Here is a 22,317-nt window from a genome sequence, read left to right on the forward strand (position 1 = left end):
AGAGGTCATCTCTCCCCTCCAAGTGATGAGCCCGTAGTTGCGGTCAGTTGTGCGGCTGTTGCTTTCTTTTTCGTCAAGGCACTACCCAAAGTCGGTACAGAGGTGGCTTGACTACTGAGCAGAAAGTTGCCCATATTCGGGTGGTGGAAAAGGGGGTGACCGGCACAAATCTAACATCACCGAGGACTTCAGTATTCTGGTGTCAACAACAAGTGTCAAGTTGGATGTGCTAGACAGGTTGGTTGAAAAATGGCAGGGCTGCGAACCTGCCCGTCAACGGACCCGCACTGACAGCAAAAGTGGAAGCGTTAGCTTTTTAGAAAAGGTTTGTACAAGTGCTTTTAGTGAAGTTTTCTTGAAAATGGTTATTCTAACATGTTCCCACACAATTTCCACGGTATTCACACCATGTTCATTGCACTCCCGCTCTTATCCGGATACTGCTTATATAGACCTTTTTCCCCGGTCCCAATGAGTGTATGTGAAACTGCTTTCTACGGAACATTTTCGGAGGACTTGATAGTCAACTCACCACTACATTCTCTTCTGTTGACGGCGAGACATTGCTGTCATCAAAATAATACCACTGCTGAGTCACCTTGTTCTTAGCGTATGCTGTATCTGAAAGCAAAGACAAGTCCACACTCACGTTATATTGAAGATGCGAGAAACGGATCGCAAAATTCATCGCATTCATCGCATCGGTACAAATGGTGATGTAACTGCGATTGCCGCCAAACAAGTTAGCGTGTATTCCTGCAGACGTCTCAGTGTGGGCAATTTGCCGGGTAAAAATCGGGTTTCACCCCAAAAGAGTCAACCTTCAATTCGAGGGGGTGTCAATTCGGGGAGGAATCGGTTAAACCCCTAGAGCTTCAGGCTCTAATCATAAGTAGAGCCCTGAGGTTTTAGGGTTTTACCCGATTCTTCCCCGAATTGAAGGTTGCCTCTTTAGGGTGAAACCCCGATTTTTACCTGGCAAATTGCCCTCACTGGGATGTCTGTAGGAATGCACTGATTTACTTGTTTGGCAGAAAAATTCAGTTACATCACCGTTCGTACCAAACCACAACAGTTAGTTTGAGTAACTGAGCCCAATTTCTCCCCGAATTTAGCATACCGGAAGTTTTTTCACCCGAATTCGCATGAATTTGGTGCACATGTTTATTTACCCGATTTTTACCCCCCGAATTTAGAAAAAAATATGTCCCGAAACTTTAGGCTCTAATCATAAGTAACATGACCTTGTGTGAACTATTGTGAAGGTTTGTGACCCCTTATTTAAAATAGCGTCAGATCTTTCAGAGCTCTGTGCTCAGAATGAAAGATCCGGGAACACATATTTAATCTCTTTTCTGCCTAGCATGACTCCAGCAGCTTGTACATCTCACTGAATGACAGCCACGTCACACGTAGGAGGAAGTCACAAGATGAAACTTACAATGTCCACCTCCCATACCACCATAATGGTTGGCAACAGCTATCAGGTCGTAGACTGCAGGCTCGTGCTTGGGATTGATAATGTAATCCTGCATCTTCAGGTTGCTGCAACAGAAGAGATCATCGTTAATCCACATGAAAATTATACATAAATTTCCGCATAGCCATGGCAGCAAAACCTACTTTTTCTTGTTTCGTATTCAACACCTTAGAAGGAGGCAAGTTCAGCACTGTTTTAGTCATCATCAGAAAATCAGAAACCGCATGCTTCATGGAGCAACCCCTTCCCTAATAAAAGATGCGTTCACACTTTTCTACCTTCTTGTTTGTCAATTACAGTCGACGACCGATTTTTCGGACACGCTCGATTATTCGGACGCATTTACGGAACGGCCACGGGCCCCATAGAGTTAACATATAATAACGTAAAAAATTTTGGATGCCGTACAGCTCCGTTGCTCGATATTTCAGACAGTGTTCGCCCACCCCGTGAGCGTCCACAGCGGTCGCCAGCTTACCACGTGCGCATGCCCACGTGCCCATGAAGTAAAGCAAGCTTCACCTAAAGCACGCGGGCGTTAGGTGAAGCCGACTTGCGGAATGGTGATGCCTAATGTTGCCAGAGGTTGTCCCGATATGTTCCCTCCACGTGTTCGGGATATCGACGACTAACCGTCTTAAGTTACTGTAAGTTCACGCGTATTATCTGCGGCTTATGCACAATTTTTTTTTTTCGCACGGGCGGTTTGCGGCTTATCCAACCGTGCGGCTTAGCTGATGACTATTTTTTCCTGGTATTTTCCCCATACGCCGGTTTTAAGGAAGGGGCCGACAGTATCACTGGAACAGCATTGCCCTGCCGATGCACAAACAGTGCGTAACAGGGACGGGTCCACATTCGAGTAGATTAATCTTCCTGGTGCATTCCCCCATGTAGCTTTTACGAAAGTGGTGACAGTGATTCACGTCTCCTGGAAGTCCACTGACACGTCGATCCATGAAAAACGCCCAAGAAGGGCACAACCCGATCTTGGCAGAACTCTAGAACTGACCTCCTTTGTTGTGCACTATGCCGATCCCGGAGTATGGACCACAGCGTTTATGGCCTTCCCTGTGGTCTCCTTTGTCGCACAAATCAGTCGTCTCATACTGCCAGAAAATTTTCAGAACGTTCCGAAAATCGTGTCCTGCGGCTTATCTGCGGTGCACCCTTATACGCGTCAAATTACAGTATGTTACAAGCAGAAGTAACAAGCAAGCAGTCCATCAGACAAATGGGTTTTCCCCCATTGAAATACACATGGGTTAGCCGGGACTCACGTGTCAGTTCAAATTACCCAGAACTTTGAATTAAGAGATTTCCAATTAATGGGACTGCACTGTACATAGTAAGACGTTTCGTCACAGGGAAGCCCTCGTGTCGTCGTGCTGACATTGTGCATACATCTCTCTGTGCAGGAATTTCAAGAGTGCAGCTTCCAATTACAGTCGCCGTCCGATTTTTCGGACTCGGCGGGGATCGCGCAAAAGTCCGAATAATCGAGCGGTCCAAAAAAACGAATTTTGCTTCAAAATACACTTTACTAAGCCCTAGTAGGCTGGAAAAATTTGTGCTTTCCTAACGCGCTTCCAGCTCTGCCTGATAACATCAGCTTCTATTTCCCGAAGCGACATTTCGTCAATGTACACTGTCAGAGGCACCGCCGTCATCAAGTCCGCAAGTCGGCTTCGCCTAACGCATGCGTGCTTTAGGTGAAGCTCGCTTTACAGCGCTGTCGCGCGACTCGCGGGCGGAGAGCACGTGCTGGGCCGTTGGCCAAATCGAAGACGCAAAGGCGCCACGACAGACCGCTTCTACACAGAGGAATGGAAAATGAACAATCATCACTGCCTATTATTTTGCCTCAATATTTTAGTTGGTTGATTTCTTTCGATACGAATTTCGGACGATACCAATATTTTCCGTCACCCCAAGAGAGAAATTCGCTGGTTGGGCAAACAGAGTCCGAAATATCGAGCGACGGTGCTGCACGGCGTCCGAAATTTTGGACGCTCTTATACATCAACTCTATGGGACCCGCGGCCGTTCCGCGAACGAGTCCGAATAATCGAGCATGTCCGAAAAATCGGGGTCCGAAAAATCGGTCGGTGACTGTACCTCTAATGCTGATAACAAGTTAAACTGAAGTCGGAAAGTAAAGACTGCTGAGCAAATTATCCTGTTGAGGCTTAGGGAGCAGGAACAGATGTACAGACTTCAAGGGACAAGCAGTGCAAAAAAGAAAAAAAGAAAAAGCATAAAATGCTCCCCTACTCTCTACTTTCACTCTCACGTGAGAGTGAAAACCTCTCACGTGAGAGGTTTTCACTGTTCAATAGGGAGAAGAATTAGTACACACAGATTTGGTCATTCACACCGATATAATGTTGCAACTGACAGAAGGACAATGGATGCACGAATTTGGGAAATGCCTCAGGGTTGGTGACTAGCACAAGTGTACCAGACCTCTCTTGTGCCAGAGAGACATCCTAGCACATATATGTGCAAGGTCTATCTGATAATTAGATTTGTCTCGTCTTTGTTGCTGTCACTGCCTTTGTGTTATCTATTTATATGCCATTCACCGAATATGTGCCTTATAGTTCAGCGAGCAGTTGTTGTGCGTGTCTGTTGCTACATTATTTCAGTACAGCTACCTCACATGAATACCTTGGTAGACCAAAGAAAGAACAAAGTGTTCAAAACCCATAGCAAGGGCTGTGAAATGAAACAGCTCCACACCAGCAGTAGGAGACTACAAGTTTTCCCGGCGATTTTAATCCAAGTGCCAGCTAAATTAATCCATGCCCCATAAAGTTTGCAGTTGGCAGATGGATTAATTTCGATGGTGCTCGGATTAAAATCGGCGGGAAAACCTGTAGTTATAGCCAGTGATACACGTACGTGATTGGAAATTCGACGAGCGTGTCAATCTTATCACGCCAAAATCTGTTGTAGAAAAAGCGCTTGAGGTGAATGATGAGCACTTGGGGCAAGCTCCACAGGTCAAACTTCTTGGTGGCCTGCTGGTGACGTCGACACGTGGGACAGTACCAGGGGTCATCTGCACCCAACTTCTCAGTGGTGGTGAAGAGTTCAAGGCACTCACGCAACTGAATGCACGACTTCTTCGGGTGACCTGCCCTTTGATGCACAGACTCATGCAACTCCACTTCCTGAAAACAAAAAGAAAAAAGGAGGTCCATCAATTCCATTTCGTTTGTGCTTTTGGCAAAAAGGAAAAAAGAGAGAGATAAGAAAACACATAAAATCTAATTCTGTTTCCATTAAAAATATAGAGCCGTGCATATCGACCAGCCATGGATGGAAGTTGACTTGGAATTTTTTCCGACAATATCACAGTAGCAAGCACTTTCAGAGTGTAGAGGGTTCAGTATGACCAGCGGGTTAGGCAAGAGCTAAGTCCAATTTTAAACCTCAAGGATCAAAAGATTACACAGATTTGCAGCCGAACAGATTCAGACGTAAAAGCTTCACAAGCTAAAAACTTCACCAGTTTGTGGGCGTTGGAAACGAAAACGAAGCTTACAATTGCTCACTGTCTCTAATGTTTAAGATGCATAGGTGTGATTATTGTGCACTTTCAAAAAAATGCTGCGCTACAGGAAAACAACACCGTATTCAAAACAAATCTCCATTCCTCCTCACTTCAACACAAAGTTGGCTTAGTCAATCACTGTAGCGAGGAAAAGCTAAAAACCAACCAAATAAAAAAAAACTTTTAGCGCGGCATCCACCATTTGTCAGGAGCAGCGGGCAATCTCACCATGATGTTGTGACAACGAATTTCGGGTGATATGAATTTTTTCTGCGACCCCGTGAGATTCGTATAATCGAGATTCTACTGTATACATAAAGGTATCCGGCAAAATGGCGCCCATCAATGCTTGCAGACAGCAGCTGGACAGTGACAACAGATTAATTTACTGCCTGTATAAAACAGACAAGTAAAGAAAAGACAAGCAGACAATGAATGAAGACATTTGTAGGTTGACATTTTGTAGTAAATTTAATTTACTGCTACCTTTTCCTCTAAATAAATTTAGAAGAATTTACCAACGAAGACGATGTGCAGCTTATGTTTGCAGAAATGGTACCGTTTAAAAGTAACGAATAAAATCGCGCGCATTATCAACCCAATTTATGTAGTAATATGAACGCTCTAAATACTACAGAAAAATGGAATTAAAAAATGGCGCATTTCATTTCTGAACCACGCAAGTTTTAAAAATTTGCATTAATGCTCAAGTTAAAGCAGAAAACGTCCGTAAAGCTCATTTCTGCTCACCATGCATGTTCACACTTTTATGACTGATGGTTCCTACAGGCAACACAGCGCAAATGTACAGCGCCATCTTGTGCAAAAATGTACAAATAGCTGAAAAAAAAAAAAAGAAGGAAGTTCGGCGCACAACCTCATGTTCTTGCCACCGCGGCCATTTGTGAACTTCGTCGTTGTTGTGAAAAACGGGTTGGTAACCGTAATTTCGTGTTGTCCTCTCGATTTTTGATAACCGGATGGTTCAAGCGTCATTATTTGAAGTAACACAGTCGCCCATGGATAGTTTAGATAAATGGACTTCGTAATTCAGCCTGCTGTTGCCCAAAGGAAACGGATAGCTTCGTAGCTTCCACACAATTTTTTTTTTGCTTCTCCCGGTCTATTTTGATCATTTACAAAATGAATACACGAAATAATCAATGGTTTTATAATTTTTTCTAGGCTCGTCCTTAAAGGGGTTGAGAAACCACATGGATAGAACTTCTGTCTCTGGAAGTGTCTGCACGCCTCATTCCATGCACTTCAAATGCAAAGCCCCTCCCCCCCCTCCTACTATTTTTATGCTACAGAGTTTTAAAAATCTCCCATTTTTGAGGACCCCGCCGACCGTGACGACAAAGTGGTGCTGAGCAGCTCCATGACATGGGAAGTGATGCTGTGACCGGTTGCTCCATGGCTCTATGTCATGCTTTAACTATGGCAGAGTCCCACAGTTCCTGTTTACAGGCCTCGTCATGACGACAGGAACTGCGAACTTGGTACTACGTCATACAGAGATCGGGCGAGGAGGAGGCGAGCAAAGAGCGAAAGGATCTCCTCATATTCAAAGTCCCATAACTCCGTGACGCGGGAGCGCAGTGCGAAGGGGTTTCGACGTAGATGTTTGGTACCCATAAATCTACATTTCAACCAAGATTTCACACCATATTCGGGACTGGATTCACAACCCCATTAAAGGGTCAACGAAACGTGCGAGATTGAGCAAGAATACTTAGGGCCTGAAGTTTTAGGGTTATACCCGATTCTTCCCCAAATTTTCACCCCGAATTGAAGATTGCCTCTTCAGGGTGAAACCAGATTTTCACCCGGCAAATTGCCCTCACTGGGTTGTCTGTAGGAATGGACTGACTAACTTGTTTGGCAGCAAATGCAGTTACGTTACCGTTTGTACCACACAACGACAGTTCGTTTGAGTAACTGAGCCCGATTTCTCCCCGAATTTAGCATACTCGAAGTTCTTTTCACCCGAATTCACACGAATTTAGTGCACACGTCTATTTACCCGATTTTTACCCTCCAAATTTAGAAAAAAATATTTCCCGAAAACCTTCAGGCTTTCTAAACCATTCCACTACTCACCTCCGCCTTGGCCCCGTCGAAGAAGCGGCTGCGAGCTTTCGAGTGCCAATCCGCAGCCAGGTACACCCTGCCGCCCAACTTCAAGGGGTGAGAACTGTCAGCCAGGGATTCCATGTTCATAGAACCATTCTCATTGACGCACTGTAGAGTGAAGAGGCGTGACCCCGCAGCAGCAGCCGTGCCCTTCTTGGGGGAAGTGGCATCCTTGGAATTGTCTGCTGGAGCCATGACGTCCCGATCATACTCTCCATCTATGTCGTTCACCTCCTCATCAAGTGATATTCCTGCTTGATGGGGGTAGCAACAACAGGGAAAGGGGAATGGTGGATAGGAGATGTGCTGGCATCAGTGATGGCTTTTTGTGGGGAAGGGATGGCAACTAATCGGCTAATCAGAATTTTAATCACACTATTCTCCTCCAAAAGAAGCTGGTGGAGGATATAAATCATCAATGGCGTTCCATAACAGGCGCCATATACACACATGCTATGTTATCTTTGTGCAGCAGGAGTGCATATTCTGTTAAGGCGGGGCCCCATAACAAGCGACGAGCGACACGCTGCAGATTTTGCCGCTGTCGCGGATGCTGGGGCTGCTATTCCCCGACTCATTTGAGAGGCGGCAGGGACGTGTGTCGAAAGATTGTTTCGGAATACAAATATATATTCTCAAGTATGAAACATACAAAAGTCGAGCAGTTTTTGCTTATGAACATCACAAAAGTAAATGGGAACGAATTACGGCTCCCACACTCATATATACTCATCTGTACAATTTCAGGTTTCGCATATTTTTCACAGATGGTGGCGCTGCAGTTTGCGCGGTTGTCTTGACGCCTGCTCCGAAATGGCGAAAGCGCACGCAAATTGCCGTGAAACGGTTTCGCGACCGGCACATACTGCTTTTGAGAAGAAAGCAACTGATTCTTTGGTTGATTCGCGTAAATAGCTCCTCCTCGCTGTCCTCCTCCCCTCCACCCACGCCCTTTCCCACTCACCGCCCTTTCCATCTGCCGTCAGATCTGGCGGATTTCAGCAAACGACGGGCAACAGTTTCCGGCGACACGCGACAAATATCTACTGGAAGTAGATGCAGAATTTTGAGGCCGCAGACAGAGCTTTCTTGCCGCTGGACAGGGGGCGCACACGTCGATTTTGTCGCTTGTAGCGTGTCGCCGCCGCTTGTCGCTTGCTATGGGGTCCTGCCTTTAGGGTAGCTATCCCACTCTAATGTCATACTGCATCTTCGAGGACTCAACACATGAAGAACAGAAGCACCATATGTGCTTCACTCAACCTCCATCTGTAACAGTTTCCAAAGACTTTTCTACAGCGTGAACTCCACCCTAAAATGGGCAATGCAAAATCCCCAAATCAAAATCTGCATACTCCAATAACTCCGTAACATTTTCGTGCAGTAGAACACTGTTAGTACAACTCCGCATTTAGTAAAAATAAAGTTGTTGTAAACACAAGCGCCGTTCCCGACTGAATTATCGCACCTTCTGTCGCTTAACGTAAACCACAGCAACTCGGGACTCTGGCTATAGTAAAAATTATTTGGCAGGCCGCTGCCACAAGATGCACGGGAGCGGGAGAAACGGACCAAGATGCCAAAGCAGGCATAAGGAGAACTGGGTTCATGCATCAGTGATAACTTGTGGAGAATTTGTGCACTTTGCACATGTTTGCTTGTCAAGAATGTAAGAGTTGCGTGTGTATGACAGCATGGCTGGCAGTGATGGCCACTAACTACTTCTACTGTAGTTTAACTATAACTACTAACTACTTCGCAATGGAGTAGTTTAACTAGTAGTTCAACTACTTTTCAGTGGAGGTAGTTAAAACTACTTCTTTAACTGCATCTATAACTACTTAACGTTGTCCATCAACACCAATCCCATTCTATAGTGTTCTTGGACACCTAAATATGAATCACAAGCAGCGATAAAAGTGAAGATTTAGTACACATGCACGGCACAATTGCTCTGCACCTCCGTTCTCATCAAACATGTAGCTCAAGGTAAAAGTCGGAAGCACAATCGTGCCGTAAAGCTTGCGGCAAAATCGGAAGTAGTTGGCGCCTGCAGTAACCTAACTACTGTAGTTAACTACTCGAAATAGTAGTTTAGCTAGTAGTTGCCACTACATTTCTGCAAGTAGTTGATAACTACTTTTTAACTACAATCGGGTAGTTTAACTACATGTAGTTAACTACTGGCTATCACTGATGGCTGGTCCTCATCAAAAGTGGGCCGCTTTAACGCCTGTACAGAAAACAAATTGCTCAAAATCGTGGACGGGAACAAACGAACGTGGTAAGAAATTATGTACGAGTTCGATGTCTTGCCAGCAACAGCGTCAGTTCTAGTCGAGAACAGGAAGTCAATTGAAGATGCGATGGCGTACGACAAAAGCGGGAAACTGAAAAAGTTCAGAGGATCTAAAAACGACACAGTTGAAGCAGCGTTGCTTGAGGGGCTTCAGCGCGTGCATGCAGCCAACGTGCCAGGTAGTGGGCCTGTTACGAGAGAAAGAAGCCCTGGAAGTGGCTCTTATCCTTAGGGACGAAGAGTCGAAGTCGAACGAATGGTTAAAATGTTTTAAGGTGACAAGCTGCATCTCTTTTCACAGGAAGACTGACGACAAAACGTACAGTCCCATATGCGACAGTAGAAGAATGGAGCGAGAAGGTGCACCTCCCACATCTCATCTGGTTACGAACCAAAAGACACGTTCAACTATGAAACTACAGTATTTTACAAGATGCTTCCCAACAGCACCGACAATTTTGGAGCACCAAAGTGCGTGCGAAAATGGGTAACCGCGTTATTGGCAGATTCAAAGACAAGAGATGTTTGAAGAACAAAGCCTCTTCCTTGCGCATACAAGCACTCTGCAAAAGCATGAATGACATCCACCATTTTTGCGATGCAGCTTCATCAATGAGATGCCTTGCTTCGTGCAAAGAACAGGAAAATACTTCTCCTTTTGGACCATTATTCGGCACATCCACCTGACCTTTCAGAGGAGCTTACAGACATTAAAGTAGCACAGAAGTCATTTTTAAGACCCAGTTTTCTTCCTATAAAACTGTTAAGTAGGCCAGTAAGATGCACCATGTGAAGTAATTTACACCACAGAGTCATAATTATCGCAGAAATTGAATTTAAAATATGCCGCAAAAAGCGACCGTGCGCAACGGTGGTGAAGAGCAGTACCAGCCTGTGATCTGCCTGGAACCTCGCGCTGACGCTATAAGGAGAACGCTCGCTGATTGGCCTAGAGAAATGTTGTCTGCTACCCTCGCTGTCGTCTGCTACTCGGCTGTTCGGGGTTCTGACAAAGCCTTTCTCCTTGCTCGGTAATGCTTCGGCCGCTCCATCTATCCCCAATTCTCCGGGAGAACTGGCAAAACAGGTTTACGGCGGCAAAGGGACAAGGCGCTGACCCCCACTGACCGGCGAGCCAGAACGAGTTCTCTTTATACCGTCATCGGTGACGTGGCATCATACCTCCTCATCCTCGTTATAGCTGGAGTGGCGAGTTAAGGGTGAATGCGTGGAGCTATGTTTATGTAAGTTTTTTTCTGGGAAACAAATTGCGCACATCAAAACCTTTCGCGCTATTCGGTATAATGACACGCACACTTTCATCACATGTCTTAATCTGAAATTTTTTTGGATGGCCCTCTGTACTCCTTTAAGTTTGTGTTCCCTCTTTTCCAACACCACAAGCAGATTACAACCACTGGACGAAGGCATTATGAGATCAATGAAGAATCCAGCAGAACCATTGTGCTGTACATCCTCTTCAGACTAGAGAACGTGGACGAGGCTAAACTGGCTGGCATGGATTTGCTAAAGGCACTCAATTACATCTCTGCAGCAATGGACCTGGTCTCCAAAGAAACAACAGCTGCCTGCTTTGAGAAAGCTGGGTTCAGGAGTTCCCCCGGCCTTGGAACTTCCTGCTGAAAACGCTGCCCCTGACGAATACAACTGCCAGCCACAGCAGGCCATTGAAGGGCTGAATGCTGCCAGCCCCATGAACTTTGAAGAGCTCTTAGGACAGGACAAGCTCCAAAAGAACTTCAAGAGGAAATGGATGAGGAGGAGGGGGAGGAACGTGAACCCACCCCTATATGCAGTTATATTAGTCTTGGACACAGGAGAGCATTAAATGGTGCATAAGCTGATGAATGGCACTACAGTCGCCAACCGACTTTTTGGACATTCTCGATTATTCAGACTCGTTCGCGGAATGTCGAGTCGCGCGACAGCGCTGTAAAGCGAGCTTCACCTAAAGCACGCATGCGTTAGGTGAAGCCGCCTTGCGGACCTGATGACGGTGGTGTCTTTGACAGTGTACATTGACAAAATGTCGCTTCGGGAAATAGAAGCTGATCTTATCAGGCAGAGCTGGAAATGTGTTAGGAAAGCATCGACAAAGTTTTCCAGCCTACTAGGGCTTAGTAAAGTTTATTTTGAAGCGAAATTCGTTTTTTCGGGCTGCTCGATTATTCGGACCTTTGCGCGATCCTCGTCGAGTCCGAAAAATCGGACGGCGACTGTATACCCAGATGACCAACATGAACAACTTTTTTGCAAAGTACAGTTGTACTATGAAGAAAACTTCTATAACCAGCTCTTTCAATTCCATATGAGTGATTTTGCTTTTCATTGCTTTTCACTGCTTTTTTATATATCCTCCATGCAGATTTTAAAGTATTTTTAAGATGCTCCCGATATGGTAAATCTATGATTTGGTCCTGACAAGTTTACTATAACTAAGGCCCTCGGTTTTCTGCTGTGGCAAAATTCTGCGGCACCAACTCGTAAATTCCGCGATTTTCTGCGGCAAGCAGTCAACGGAAACATTTATTTTCTTGGATAATGTGGCAAGAAACCTATTTTATCAAATTAGATTCAAAGCACTGTCGTGACTCAGCATTATCTACATGATATCTTGCGTTTTTCTCTGATGTGGTCTGTATCCTGCAATCATGTTATACCTGCTGAAAGATATATTTCAGCATCTACGGAGTTTATAGGAACTTTATAGGAAGGAGTTTACAATACATGCCGTGGGGAAGTTACATCTTTAGGACGCCCTTATTTGTTCCTGGGCTTATTTTATTTTCAGAGGCTTATTTTATTTATTACTTTAGAGTCTTCACTTTTTGAAGGCAACCTCCCAGACATCAAATCAAACCCTGCACTGCCACCACTAAACTGCACACAGTAGGAACGCCGCTCTTTCCTCAGGCGAAGTGTGCACAATAAACGTTATCCATCTTTGTTTGTCTTGCAGCACGGACAATTTAATAAAGCAGGCTTCACCTGCTGAAAAAAATGAGGGATTCCGTGAAATACTGTGTCAAACGAAGGATTCTGCGAAATTCCGCAGAAAACCGAGGGTCTGAACTATAAAGGGGTTCTACCTTGCACACCTGATATGTACTTAGAGACTGAAGTTTTAGGGTTTTACCCGATTCTTCCCCTACTTTGCACCCCGAATTGAAGGTTGCCTCTTTGGGGTGAAACCTGATTTTTACCCGGCAAATTGCCCTCACCGGGATGTCTGTAGGAATGCACTAACTTATTGTTTGGCAGAAAAATGCAGTTACATCACTGTTTGTACCAAATCGCTACAGTTAAGTTTGAATAACTGAGCGCGATTTCTCCCTGAATTTAGCGTACTGGAAGTTTTTTCACCCGAATTTGCACAAATTTAGTGCACATGTTTATTTACCCGATTTTTAGCCCCCCGAATGTAGGAAAAAATATTTCCCGAAAACTCCAGGCTCTATGCGTACTCCAGTTCTCCCAGTCCACAGACACCATGTTTGCCCGAGAGCTCCCAATGGTTTCGCAAAGCTCCACAATGCGCTCACTACTTTCGATCACCTTTGTGTTTCTACATGCACCTTTCTTTCCAAGGCACTAAAGCTGTTACTAAAAACCATTGCTGCGACATTAAAACATTCTCCTTCCTTACCTCCATTTTGCTGTTCAGAATTTTCCTCACACCATCCATCTTCCTCTGGATTTGGAACAGTCACATACCTCCTGCAAAAATCATGTCAGATGCATTTTTAGATTTTAAAAATGAATTGGGCGCACCAATCTTCCGTGATGTCGCGTTGAATAGTAGCAATGTCGGGATTCAAAATTTGCAAACAGGAGAATCCAACATGTTCCATGGCTCTCAAACAGCAGGTAGCATGCATTTTTGTTTTCACCAATATTTAATATTGTTCTCAACCATTTCATTTGATCTGTTACTCGTGTATAAAAATTATCCTGCCCTACTTACGCTAAAGACTTGAGGATGATGTTATAGAGCATGTCGTATGTGCAATCCTTGGCAGGCACGGTTACAAAGAACGGGAAGCTGAAAAGCTGGTACACAGGAGCAGAGCAGTTGTTCGACTGGTAGTGTATCCTACGCCAAGCGTAAAATTCACCGTTATATCGTGTCACGTCGTTCACCATGCACCATTTATAGGGCCTGACTTTTTCGGGTTTTATTTTTGGCCAAATTCGGGGGGTAAATATCGGGTGATATTTTTCATTTGAAAATTCGGGTGTATTCGGGTTAAATCCCGTTACGGCATATTCTGTCGTCAGGAATTCGGGTGTATTCGGGTGATTTTTTTTTGTTTAATAAAAATTTGTCTTAACATGGAACTAATGTTTAGCAATGTTATCAAACTTTATTTTAATGCACGCTTATGAGTGTGCCACGCGACCCGGATGTTTTCGGGTAGATTCGGGTTAAACCCGAATTTTACAGATTTCGTTCGGGGGGTAAATATCGGGCGGATACGGGTTTAACCCTAAAAAGTCAGGCCTTACGATATTTAGAAGCGGAGTCACCAGGGTGAAAGTTTACCTCTTTTCCCGCATATAGACAGGGAGTACGACGGATGAGTTGTTCTGACTGAGGGGGAACGGTAGCTCGTAGCTGAAAAGACACAAAGAGTAGTTATCGTTAGAGCCTGAAGTTTTCGGGAAATATTTTCCCCTAAATTTGGGGGGTAAAAATTGGGTAAATAAAACTTGCGCTCTAAATTTGTGCGAACTCGGGCGGAAAAAATTCCAGTACGCTAAATTCGGGGATAAATTGGGCTCAGTTACAGTAGAACCTCGTTAATTCGAAGCCGCCCGGACCGCGAAAAAATTTCGAATTAAGCGGGTATTCGAATTAAGCAAATTCAACAAGTGACTGAACAAAATGCAGTTCATTACACAAAAAATCGATCATCTCTGTCGCTTGCAGTAGTTACTGTACTGTCGGCCGTCACCGCTCGTTCCAAAGTGGCCACTAAGTCTATCATGCCCTGCACGCACCGCTGGCTTCCGCACGACAGTGACAGTAACAGCTCCAAACGCCTCCGAAAGTTCAGCTTGTCGTCTCCGCTATCGTCACTTCGAGGCACCGCGGTAGTCGTTTTGTATGGACGATGCGCACGTCTGTTCACCTTCTTCAATTCTCGCGCAATCTTCGAAAAAGTCGACGAGCTCATCAGAGTCCGCGGCACCCACAGGGACTTGCAGTGTTGTCTGTTGCTGCTGCTATACGCGTTCCACCTCATCCGCATTGTCTTCCTCGTTATTCCCGTTTGCTGGTAACACACAGGCAGTATGCCGAACTGCTCTGCCAGCCGAGACTTCGAGCACATAGCTGATTTTGTGGCCTCGGTGACCGCCACTTTTTCCTTCACAGTTGGCGTCTTGTACTTGCCCATGTCTTTCTACAACCGGCGTTGCGAACGCAGACAATGAAAATGGCGCAACCGAAACTGCGCCGATGACGGCATGACGGTGACGGGTTGGGGACACCCGAGAGCGAGGAGGAAAATGCATGGAAGGAGGTTAACAGGAGAGGGACGTCGACGGGCACGTGTCACCCGAAGCTCATGAATGGTGGATATTTCCGCGGGAAACCTTCGAATTAAGCGGGACGCGGCGCTTTAGTGCTTCGAATTAAGGGGTCAAATTTGAACACGTGAACACGGGACCACGGAAAATCTTCGAATTAAGCGGGATTTCGAATTAAGCGAGTTCGAATTATCGAGGTTCTACTGTACTCAAGTTAACTGTATTGGTTTGGTACAAATGGTGATGTACACTGAAACCCGGGTATAACGATATTGACGGTAATCGCGAATTCCATCGTTATACGGGGTACATCGTTAAACGAGGGCTGACCTGAATAGCGCATCCCAGAAAAGTCGCGTGCCACCCCGCGTGTAGCCAAGGAAAATAAAACAGATGCAAAAAAAAAAAAAAAAAACGCGAAGCTGCGTGACATCGCAGTGGCTTGGGAAAACAGTGATCAGAACTCGTGGAGGGAACAAGACAACATAGCAGGACAACTTCTGGCAACACTATCACGTCACCATTCCGCAAGTCGGCTTCACCTAACGCCTGTGTGCTCTAGGAGAAGCTCGCTTTAGAACACTGTCGCGCGACTCGCGAGTGGAAAGCACGTGCTAGGCCTTTTGAATCATCTCGCGAATTTGAGCAGCATTGGCCAAATATGGAGACATAAAAGCGTTACCACCTACCTCTTTCACTGACAGTATTGGAAAATGAACAGTCGCTGTCTATCTTCTTGCCTCAATTTTTATTTTGGTTTAATTCTGTTGATGTAAATTTCGGATGATACGAATTTTTTCCGCTACCCCGTGAGATTCGTAGCATCGAGACTCTACTGTATCATATCGCGGCGAAAATCGCCGCGTGGTTACGCGCACGGGACAGCGTCCAACATCGTTATACGAATACTCGGAACCCCGGTCTCCATCGCTATACGCGGGCCGTTTCCCCATAGAACCAATGTATATTTTGACGGTAAAATCATGAACCATCGTTTTACGAGGGATATCGTTATACGCGATATCGCTATCCGCGGGTTTTACTGTAACTGCATTTTCTGCCAAACAAGTTAGTGTGCATTCCTACAGACGTCTCAGTGAGGACAATTCGCCGGGTAAAACAGTGCTGCAAACAGCGCTGCGCTCTGTAGCTTGTCTCTCCTGTATTTGCGAGAGCCTCGCCTGAGTCTCAACACATTATAGCACTCTCGTATATTGAGTAGCGCTGTGGTAACGGGTCGCTATGCAAAACATTTTAAAATGGTTAAAAAGCCCGTTTTTGCCCGTTTCCCCCCGATATTGCCCTGCCTTTGCCCTTGCACAGTGTTAACCATAAAAATTATAAGAGGAGAGGCAAGAAAAAAAGCTAGGAATGAAAAAGAAATGTGGGAGAGCAAAGGATTTGTAAGAAGGTGATGCTCTCCCCCAATGTCCAACATCTGGGAGCTGCCGTGATAGGTATGGCACCGATCCCTCAAAGCGTGAATGCCACTCCACCTGCACACTCCTGGTATCCAATCCAATCCAAGTCGTGTACCTCCCCACTCCGGGCTCCATGTGTGGAGCATCTTGTCTGCTATTAATGAGGGCCTGGGTTCTCTGGAATCCATCGCAGAATACTTAGGGCCTGACTTTTTAGGGTTAAACCCGTATCCGCCCGATATTTACCCCCCGAACGAAATCTGTAAAATTCGGGTTTAACCCGAATCTACACGAAAACATCAGGGTCGCCTGGCACACTCGTAAGCGTGCATTAAAATAAAGTTTGATAACATTGCTAAACATTAGTTCCATGTTAAGACAAATTTTTATTAAACAAAAAAACAATCACCCGAATTCCTGACGACAGAATATGCCGTAACGGGATTTAACCCGAATACACCCGAATTTTCAAATGAAAAATATCACCCGATATTTACCCCCCGAATTTGGCCAAAAATAAAACCCGAAAAAGTCAGGCCCTAAGAATACTTCGTTTGGCACGGAATTTCACGGAATCCGTTATTTTCAGGGGTGTGCGGATATTCCGGTTCTCGAATTCGAATCAAATATCAATCACTCGAAGTATCATATTCGCGAAACGAACAGCCAATACTCGGATTTCCAAATATCCGACCATTCGCAGAATACGAACAACACCCTCCCGAAAGTGGGCTTCAGCTGACGCTTCCCTGCCCGAGGGGGAAGCCTGCTTTACGAAATTGGCCATGCTGCAGGACCAACACATACAGGTTGTAACTGAGCTTAAGATAACTTTAGCCCAAGGATATTGCGGGTACTCCGCATCAGGAAGGGGCGGCGTCCCACCCGTGTGCAGTTTAGCGGTGGCAATGGGGGATTTTGATTTGATGTTTGGGAGTTTGCCTTTAAAGTAGCACAGAAGTCGTTTTTAACACCCAGTTTACTTCCTATAAAACTGTTAAGTAGGCCAGTAGGATGCACCATGCGAAGTAATTTACACCACATAGTCATAATTATCGCGGAAATTGAATTTAAAATACGCCGCAAAAAGCGACCGTGCGCAACGGTGTTGAAGAGCAGTACCAGCCTGTGATCTGCCTGGAACCTCGCGCTGACGCTATAAGGAGAACGCTCGCTGATTGGCCTAGAGAAATGTTGTCTGCTACTCCGCTGTCGTCTGCTACTCGGCTGTTCGGGGTTCTGATAAAGCCTTTCTCCTTGCCCTCGGTAATGCTTCGGCCGCTCCTTCTATCCCCAATTCTCCGGGAAAACCGGCAAAACAGGTTTACGGCGGCAACGGACAAGGCGCTGACCCCCACTGACCGGCAAACCAGAACGCGTCTCCTTATGCCGTCATCGGTGACGTGCCATCATACCTCCTCATCCTCGTTATAGCTGGAGTGGCGAGTTAAGGGTGAAGGCGCGGAGCTATGTTTATGTGAGTTTTTTTCTGGGAAACAAATTGCACACATCAAAACCTTTCGTGCTATTCTGTATAATGAGACACACACTTTCATCAGATGTCTTAATCTGAAATTTTTTGGGATGGCCCTCTGTACTCCTTTAAAGACTCTGAAATAATGCTTACAGCGCAGAAACAAAAAGCTTGTCCTAAAGATGTAACTTCCACAGGGCATGTATTGTAACTCCTTCCTATAGAGTTCCTATAAACTCTCCAGCTGCTGAAAGATCTTTCAGTGGGTATAAAATGATTGCTGGTGACGGGCCTTTGTCTTTGTCAGAGGAGAACACAAGATATCATGTGGACATAATGCTGAGCCACAACAGTGCTTTAAATCTAATTTATAGAAAATGTGGTTTGTTCCCACATTACCCAAGAAAATAGTGTTTCCCATTTCAAGCAGCCAAATTGCTGAATTTACGAGTCGGTGCTGCAGAATTTTCAATCTGCCGCAGGTGAAAACCAGGGTCCTTAGCTATTAACCAGCGTGCTTGGTTCGCATTGTACTCAGTTTTCTTTTTATTTTGCGTTAGGGCCGCAAGGCAACCATGGCTATGAACGGCGTGCAGATGTGGACAGATGGAGTGAGGGCAGCAGAAAGAAGTGTGAAAGGAGGAAAAACAACAATTGTGAGGGGTTTTTAATGGCAGAATTATATGAAAGAACCTGAAGAGTTAGCTGGAGAACGTATACCAGCACGTATTTACTGGTGACACGCGTAAAGAAATAGCGCATGTTGTACGTACACATAAACGTCCATTCGCTCTAAGGAGTCCACTTGATCCGTATTCTGAAGGATTTTCACAAACCGATGATTGTACACTTCTGTCACAAGTAGCTGTAATGAGAGAATAAATAATAAGACAGGCACGCTGTTCCCTCTGTTATATGAGCACACGCAGCTAAAGATAACTGTAATCAAGAGGGTCACAGATCTTCATGAAATCCATTGATGGCCATGTATGGGTGCTGGAATCTGTGGTACGTCTTTAAAGGGATAGTCCAGAAGCAATCAGGTGATTTCTGAGACTATGGTTGTAGTTGATTGCAAGATAAGTGCTGATGCCATGTGCAAAATTTCATGCAGCAGAGCAAAATGATTTCAGATAAAACAGTAACGGTACGCTCATATCTAGCTTCAGTTGTACGTTGATATAAGCACGGCGTTGGTGAAGGTCACGAAGATGTGCGACAGATAAGGAAGTGATTAGGGAGAGGTTTTGAGATGCAACAAAATTTGCAAGTTCGCAATTTGGAAGTTTTGTCGGGATCGTGGGCCTAATTGCTCTGCGCAACAACAATTGGAAGATGATGGTGAATGGCTATAAAATTCAGTAGCAAATAAGTAAATAAACAAACGAAACTGAAATACTTTGTGAGGTGACTGTGCATCATAAGAAAATTACAATATTTCTCCTTTGGTGCGTGTTTAGAGTGTCACTTTAATCGCTGCTTCCTGATGATAAAGGGCACTGGGGAGGGAAGTTCTTACCTTATCTGGTGCCACGTCGACAAGCCTCGCGACGGCACTACAGACATCTTGGATTGTGCTCATTTTGGAGACAGTCACCTTCATCTGTCAAAGAAGAAGAAAGAACAGCTTTTTCAATTTTAATTTTAGAATTTCTTTTAATTAATTGAATTTTTAATTTCAATTGTAGAATTCTAACGATTATTCGGTATTTTACTCAATATTCGCCATTTTTTTTATCCCATTCGATTCGACTTCAAATATTCAGATTCGCACACCCCTGGTTCACTTACCCGATCTTTACCCCACGAATTTGGAAAAAAAAAAATTTCACGAAAACTTCAGGCTCAACCTATAACACACAGGGCGTTTCGCTCGGGACTTTGAAGAAATTTGGATCATCCCAAAATTCGTATTACAGTAGAAACTCGATGATACGATCACGGATGACAAGAATTTTGGGATGATACGAGTTATTTTCCGGTCCCGGCTGGAATGCCCATTCTTTCCATGTATTCGAGTTCGGATGATACGAACGCGTTATCTTGCCTTTACGGATGATACAAACGAGCCGAGGATGCGACAGAGGTCGTTCCCCCGTGACGCGAGAGCGCGCGAGTCAAACTGCTCCTTGTTTCGAAAAGGGGAGGGCGATCCTCATCATCCTCACCAAGAACTCCCTTACATCATGTTGCACAATGCAAGCAACGACTTTCCCTTTGGTGGTGGTGGTGGAGATAAGATCAAAGGGATTGCACTTCCCGGAACCTTATCTCTGTTTTGACCTTTTTACCCCCTTTGCAACAATAAACCGCGAAGCTGTGTGACATCGCTCTGGCAGAACAGCGACCAGAACACCACGGTGAGGGAACATATCGGGCCAACATCTGGCAACATTACGCGTCACCATTCCGCAAGTCGGCTTCACCTAACGCCCGCGTGCTTTAGGAGAAGCTCGCTTTAGAACACTGTCGCGCGACCCGCGGGTGGTGGAATTTGGTCGGCATTGGCCAAAAAACGGAGACACAAGAGCGTTACGACCGACGTCTTTCACTGACAGTAACGGAAAATGAACAGTCACTGTCTATTTTCTTGCCTCAATTTTTATCTTTGTTGAATTTGTTTGATACGAATTTTTTTTCTGCTAGATTCGTATCGCCGAGATTGTAGTGTATTAAGGCCTGCTTAGTGCTTCCTCCCTTCCTTCACTTTGTGGACAAAGCCGCTGTGTTGTCCGCTTCAGCTAACGGCCTTAGACAATTTCAACCAGAGAAAGCCCATGGCTACTCTTGGCTGCCCATGCGGATTATGCTAGCTCATCTTCGTGGCTCTGGCAGCAGAAAGCATTGTCGCGATTGGCCCGACTCTCATCTGGAGTGTGGCAGCTACTTTACGCTGACTAGCACGCGGGGGGGCATACTTAGTCTGTGCGGCGTTGGCTCTACATTGTGCTGGGGTCTAGTTATCGACAGAGCAAATTAGTGCTGACCTTGAGGGGCTTCTCCAGTGGATTCGCCCATATGAGAACTAGCTCGAGCAGCTTCTCCTTCTTAGTGGGCAGGGGCAGCGAGAGGTAGCAGAAGGGGTCAAAGGTCACCGAAAGCTTGCTGCAGTCGGGACACACAAGCGTCGACTTGAGCAGCCCGTGGAAGATGTCCACTATGATGGAGTTGTTGCGCATGAGGTAGTTCATCCAGGCCTCCTGGGCCACCACCTGCACGCGTTAGATGTTTGAGTACATGTATGGAGACAAACTGCAAAGAGTGCTCTTTTTTCGAGAAGTTTCAGAAAAAGTCTCGCCCTTTTTAAATGCGGGTTCCCAGACAAAATCTGCAATGCCACAAAAACGAAACTTTGCATAGTAGGAGCAGGTGGTCTGTGGAACAAAATCGATAGGTAACTTTTTGGCTCCCGTACAATCTAAGTGAAAGCTCCCTAAAACATTTTTTTGTTTTTCATTTTTGGCTGCAGCGGGTTGTAGACAAATCCCATGCTTTCCTGCACAAGAATAACAGTAGCCGAATTGTCACCAACGATATAACGTTATAGAAACCCTCAACCCCTTCAGAAAGCCTGTACGAGAATGAGTAAGGTTGATGTCACTCCATGATTCAGCAGATACAATGGGCAAGGTGAGCTTGTATCCCTGCTACAACACAGCAGCAGAATGGACTCTACTTTCAAGGCCATGCTGCTCCAAGCATGGCTGATCTTTCATGAGCTTTTTCTAAACTGCATTGTGCAGTGATAACACAGTGCATCGTTCCCCAAAAATATGTTGCATGCAGCATCCAGATAGACTGCTCGATAAATTAAGCAGGGTCTCGAGTGATCCTAGTGCTATTTCGCTGCTCCTTTAAAACGAGGAAACTCACTTCGTCCGGCCGCCCATCGGAATCCTTGATCTCAATGTACGGCTTGTTGAGGACCCTGTTTAGGTCTTCGTGTAGTCCGTCTAAGAGGAAGGCCATCAGCTCCTGGCAATCCTGCTGCTGGAAGCCGGAGAACTGAGGGGCAAAGCGGCCAACTGCCATCTGCACAAGGTCAAAGCAGATTAGATTGCACCTGACTAATGGAAACCAACAAACATATTGTGCTCACAAGTCAGCATAGAAAGAAACAACACAAATCGTGTGTCAGAAATCGAAATTTTTTGTAATCAATACCTGAGCTCCGCAACAGTCATTTCAAAAACTGAAGCAATTACAGTCGCCGATTGATAAATCCGAGTAAAAAAAGTTTGACTTTCCATTTCTTCTGACAAAACAGTTGGCACCGTCAAACCGCTCTGGAACCAATGTGTTTCTGCGTCCAATAATTTGGATAATTCCTCGGAAGACGTGAGCACTCAAGTATTCTTAGTCATCTTGCTTCAAACTTGCATGGCTTCTGGGATT

The 22,317-nt window shown here is 45.3% G+C and overlaps 1 protein-coding gene across 3 annotated transcripts in view; it reads right to left on the bottom strand.

The window, feature by feature from the left end:
• LOC135400223 (ubiquitin carboxyl-terminal hydrolase 15-like) overlaps positions 1 to 22,317 on the bottom strand; it is a 55,749-nt gene that overhangs the window by 4,676 nt on the left and 28,756 nt on the right. For 2 of the 3 annotated variants that reach the window (XM_064631995.1, XM_064631993.1), the window contains exons 10-20: positions 21,796 to 21,954; positions 20,910 to 21,134; positions 19,442 to 19,525; positions 18,696 to 18,787; positions 14,039 to 14,110; positions 13,460 to 13,588; positions 13,142 to 13,212; positions 7,143 to 7,429; positions 4,385 to 4,656; positions 1,442 to 1,545; positions 533 to 621 (exon numbers count right to left, since the gene is read on the bottom strand). In XM_064631995.1, coding sequence (XP_064488065.1) covers positions 533 to 621; positions 1,442 to 1,545; positions 4,385 to 4,656; positions 7,143 to 7,429; positions 13,142 to 13,212; positions 13,460 to 13,588; positions 14,039 to 14,110; positions 18,696 to 18,787; positions 19,442 to 19,525; positions 20,910 to 21,134; positions 21,796 to 21,954 — 1,584 coding nt within the window. The remainder of the gene's footprint in view (positions 1 to 532; positions 622 to 1,441; positions 1,546 to 4,384; positions 4,657 to 7,142; positions 7,430 to 13,141; positions 13,213 to 13,459; positions 13,589 to 14,038; positions 14,111 to 18,695; positions 18,788 to 19,441; positions 19,526 to 20,909; positions 21,135 to 21,795; positions 21,955 to 22,317) is intronic. The other variant, XM_064631994.1, reaches the window with a different exon arrangement.

Source organism: Ornithodoros turicata, chromosome 7 (genome assembly GCF_037126465.1).
Source record: "Ornithodoros turicata isolate Travis chromosome 7, ASM3712646v1, whole genome shotgun sequence".
In the NCBI taxonomy this organism is placed as follows: Eukaryota; Metazoa; Arthropoda; class Arachnida; order Ixodida; family Argasidae; genus Ornithodoros; species Ornithodoros turicata.